At 44.0% G+C, this 4,755-nt stretch overlaps 1 protein-coding gene across 1 annotated transcript; it reads left to right on the top strand.

The window, feature by feature from the left end:
* Nucleotides 1–796: 796 nt before the first annotated feature.
* LOC145955390 (uncharacterized) lies at nucleotides 797–1,309 on the top strand. Its single transcript, XM_083070006.1, has one exon. It carries the CDS (start codon nucleotides 797–799, stop codon nucleotides 1,307–1,309), a length of 513 nt encoding a protein of 170 aa, XP_082926132.1.
* The last annotated feature ends 3,446 nt before the right edge of the window (nucleotides 1,310–4,755 follow it).

Genomic DNA, 4,755 nt, shown 5'->3' with positions numbered 1-4,755 from the left:
GTTTCTTGATTAATGTTGTATGAAGAAAAACATTATCTGCAGAAACTGAACTTTAAAGATTCTTGGTAATTGATAAATTCAATCTTTACATATCTTGTTATTCAAATCTTGTTGGATAAGCTGTGCATTTATAACTCTGAATTACCTTTTATGTTTAAAGGTTTGTTTTAAATCAAGATTTGTTTGGTAAAGATTTAGAAAGCAAAGAAGAAAAGGAAAAATAACATAGAATCTATTCAACCCCCCCTTCTAGATTCTAACCGTAGGGACCAACAGCGACTCCATGAACCTATTTTAAAACCATTAATTAAGGATTTGTCTGGTGTCCGGGCATTCCTTAATTAATGAGACTTTTAAAAGGATGTCTAAACCATAGGTCGCGAGATCGGAAATTTTCAGGTTGCAACACCACCAAGCGAACTCAATGTAATGGCCTCACTCTAGCCTTTCTCAATGTGGGGGCATGAATGTCATTGGACCCATTGAACCCAAAGCCTTGAATGGACATAGATTCATTCTTGTAGCCATAGACTACTTCACCAAATGGGTTGAAGCCATGTCATATGCACATCTAACCTGTAAGGAAGTAGTCAATTTCTTCAGGAAGTACATAATATGTCGATACAGAATACCTGACAAAATCGTAACAGATAATTGATCCAATCTTAACAACAAAATGATGACCGAGTTATGTGACTCCTTCAAAATTCAGCATCACAACTCCTCTCCTTATAGACCAAAAATGAAACGGGCGGTTGAAGCAGCCAATAAAAACATTAAAAAGATAATCTAAAAAATGGTCATCACCTACAAAGATTGGCATGAGATGTTACCCATCGCCTTGCATGGGTACAAAACATCTATTCGCACACCGACTGGCGCCACACCTTTCTCCTTGGTGTACGGGATGGAGGCAGTCCTACCCGTTGAAGTGGAAATTCCTTCTTTAAGGTTACTCGTGGAGGCAAAGCTCCCTAAGACCGAGTGGGTACAAACCATATTCGACCAGCTAAATCTCATAAAAGAGAAAAAGCTGGATGCTATCTGCCATGGACAGACTTATCAAAGGAGGATCAAGAGAGCCTTTGAGAAAAAGGTTCAACCACGACCGTTTAAGGAGGGTGATGTAGTACTTAAGAAGCTTTTGCCAGCGCAGAAGGATAAGATAGAGAAGTGGATGCCGAATTACGAGAGTCCATATATGGTCAAGCAAGCTTTTTCCAGAGGAGCATTGATCTTTACCAACATGGATGGCGAAGAACTTGCTTACCTAGTAAAATTTGATGTCCTAAAGAAGTTCTACGCTTAAACATAATTCCAAAAAAAAAAAATACTCCCTAGGATGAATCCTGGACAGAAAGGAAAACGAATGAAAGCAATGAGCTTTTGGAGCAAAGACCGACGGACGATCTAGATACCCTATCAACCCGCCAGAGAAGTCGACCAATAAGCTAGAGCAGTTCTGATCAGACAACAAGGAAGATGCTTAACTTTGCTTCTTAAAGTCATGGTTGCTTAAACCCAAACACCAACCAACCTCAGCTAGTCTTTCTTTTTAGATTCCTTTGTAATCTTTCCTTAAAACATTTTGATTTGCAATAAAGATACCACCTTTCTCAATTATCTGGACCTGTGTTCTTAAATGACGTGTTTTGTTTATTAAAAAGAGAATCAAAATAGCCTAATAAAAGGTAGTTAGATAAATAAAACAATCCCGTACGAGCTTGGAAAACAAGCGAAAATCAATACAAAATTCCATAGTAAAAAAAAGAGAGAGAGAAGAGAGGACGTGATTAAAGGAGTATGGGAAAGTCACCCGGTAACAATAGATGCCTAAAAGGCTTACCGCGCATGTATGTGTCGCAACCCAAAAATTTTTCGATCTCGCGACCTATGATTTAGACATCCTTTTAAAGATCTCATCAATTAAAGAATGCTCGAACACCAGATTAATCCTTAATCGACGGTTTTGAAAATAGGTTCATGGAGTCGCCACCAATGATTTACTCAAAACATTGGAAAAAGAAAAGGTTTTTTAAGGTCCAGTAATGGCCTTGATAACCAAAATTGGATTCGGGGGTCGATTACATGTAGAGAAGGTATTAAGCACCCCTACAACGCCCTAAATCGGTACTTAATGTTTATTTACATGCTTAAAATATAAATTAAGCGATTAACCCTAAAATATCTACATTATGACGTTTATTATAAAAAAAAGATAAAGATGAGAAATAAAAGGGAGAGAAGAAAATTGACTGAAATACCTCTTGAACGAGCTTTATTGAATCTTCAAATATGGAGAAGGTGCTTTGTGGCGACCTTTAACACTACAGTATGCCTCACAGATCTCAAGAAATAAAATAGAAGGGAGAGAGAAGATAAAGATGCGACACAAATCTCAAGAAATACAATAGAAGGGAGAGAGATAGACAATTTTCGTGCTCAAAGGAGTCTTATTCGAAATTTCTCTGGCCACCTGGAGAACTGTGCCTGAGACTTCTATTTATAAGAATCAGAAGGGGGCCAGAATGGCCCATTCCAAATTTGGAACGGCCCGTTCTGGGTCAGTCGTTATGTGCTAATTACGCGCCCTTGAACGACCCGTTCTGAAACTAGAACGGCCCGTTCTAGAGTAGAAATTAACACAAAGTTACCCTTTCCAGAATGGCCCGTTCCGAATTTGACTTGTTTGGAACGGCCCGTTCTGGCATTGGAACGACCCGTTCTAGCCTAGGACTTTTTAGGTGTTTTAGTCACGTTGGAACGACCCGTTCTGATATTGGAACGGCCCGTTCTGATATTGGAACGGCCCGTTCTGATTTTGGAACAGCCCGTTCTGATTTTGGAACAGCCCGTTTCGAGGTTGGAAACGGTCCGTTTCGATCCTCGAACAGCCCGTTCCGGGCCACTAAAACCACCTTATTTGGCCTTTAGGCCTTCTGATGTCCTGTCTTGTTGTTTGCCTATTTCGTGAGCTCCTTCCCTTCATAACAGAGGTCCATTTCCTTGTTGTGTGCCCCCGGACAAAATTAGGTGTCTATAATTGCCCCTCTTTACTTGTCCTTGATCTTGTCCTTGTGAATCTGTGCTGGTTTCATTAGTCCTTTGCCGCGAACCTGGTCACGGAAGGCAGAGTTTTCCTCCATCTGGATGTAGCCCGCAGCGCGGGCGCGGAGCTCGTCCATGTCGCGAGGAGCCTCACGACATGGCTGTCGACGAATGGCCCAGGCTTGAGTTCCATGAGCATGGCATGCAGGGTGACCTCGGGGTTTAGGTTTCTAATCTTAACCGAGGTGGCGGCAAATCACTCCATGAACGCCCGGAGTGGCTCGTCGTCGTTTTGTCTGAGACTGGCCAGGGCGGTAGAAGTGATGTGGTGAGGTCGGCTCGTTGCATATTGCGTCGTGAATCGCCTGACCAGAGTGCTGAAACTGTCGATTGACTCAGCGGGAAGCTGGGTGTACCAGTTGAGTGCGGCCCCCTTGAGCGAGGTCAGAAAAACCCTACACAAAATAGCATCATTGTTAGTGTAGAGGTTTACCTATGTAGTATACAGGTCGATGTGCTCATCAGGGTCTGTCGTGTCGTCATAGCGATCGAGGTGGAGAGGTTTCCATCCTTGAGGGAGTGGTGTCTCCATGATGCCATTCACAAAAGGATGACGGCGGAAGGTTGCTTGACCCCCCGTGGCCTGAGTTGGGGCCTTGCTGACTTCGTGGGCCGACTTGTTCGTCGGTGCATGAGACCGATGCGTGGCAGGTTGCGGGGTCGGTGCCCGAGTTGTAGTCTGGGCTTGGGAGACTGAATGTCCTTCTTCCTCGTGGAGGTTGCTCGCCTGAGGCTGATGATCAGAGGGGCTTCGAGGGAGCTGAGCGCGAATTTGCTCATTTTCGGCACGTAGTGCCGCTAGGTCAGCTTCATTGGCGGTCCTCATCGTCGCTAGATCAGTTTCGTGCTGGGCACGCATGTTTCGCAGATCGCCGTCGTGTTGTTGCCGCATCTATTCGACCTGGTCAATCAGTCTCCTCAATGTGGCTTCGTTATCCATGGTAGTTGTGTGATCTGCGTCGTCTGTTGCGCGTCTACTATGGCTTCTGGTGAATACCATAAGCGTGGCCGATAAGAGCTGTCTTGATCGGCCCCACGGTGGGCGCCAAATGTTCTTACCGGAGATCTGCTGTAGAGGTGATCCGCCGAGTAAGATTGGTGAGCCTCCTTCGCGGGTACGTTGGTGTTCCAAGATGGGGGTGGTACCTGCAAAAGAGACTCCGATGCTAAAGTTAGGGTTTGTATGAGTATGAGTCTCGTATAAATAATGCACGTACCTTAGTGTGAATTAGGGTTGCGTTGGGCCTTGGGCCTGAGATCAGTTATGATCTAATTAGATAGCGGATCTCTTCTGGACCGAGATCTCCTGAGATCAGTTATGATTTGGTCGGATTGCGGATCTCATTTAGACCGAGGTCTCCAAATGCATGTTCCGAGGTCATTCCACGCAGCGATGCCGAGCTCGAGCTCGGCATGGCGGTACGGATAGTACAATATATATAAATGCTTGTGAATATTTCATTCAGTAAGGAGTTATGATGGATTATGTTGTGTTTTTCCTTGTGTGTTTTCCATATAGATGTTTTCTTTTCTCACCGTATAATTTATGGATGTTTTAGGTGAGGAAGATCCGGCTTTGAGTGGCATCTAGAATGCCAACCATTGAGTTATGGGTGTGCTCTGATATTATGACATTAGGGCAGAGGA

The sequence above is a fragment of the Cajanus cajan genome, chromosome 1, assembly GCF_000230855.2.
Source record: "Cajanus cajan strain Asha chromosome 1, NIPB_CcT2T_4, whole genome shotgun sequence".
In the NCBI taxonomy this organism is placed as follows: Eukaryota; Viridiplantae; Streptophyta; class Magnoliopsida; order Fabales; family Fabaceae; genus Cajanus; species Cajanus cajan.
Note: the sequence above shows the minus strand (reverse complement) of the source record. Positions and strands in the feature narration are given on the sequence as shown.

What these genes read in the sequence shown, in the direction of transcription:
- LOC145955390 (XM_083070006.1), top strand. Translation starts at nt 797, where the DNA reads ATGGTCATCACCTACAAAGATTGGCATGAGATGTTACCCATCGCCTTG.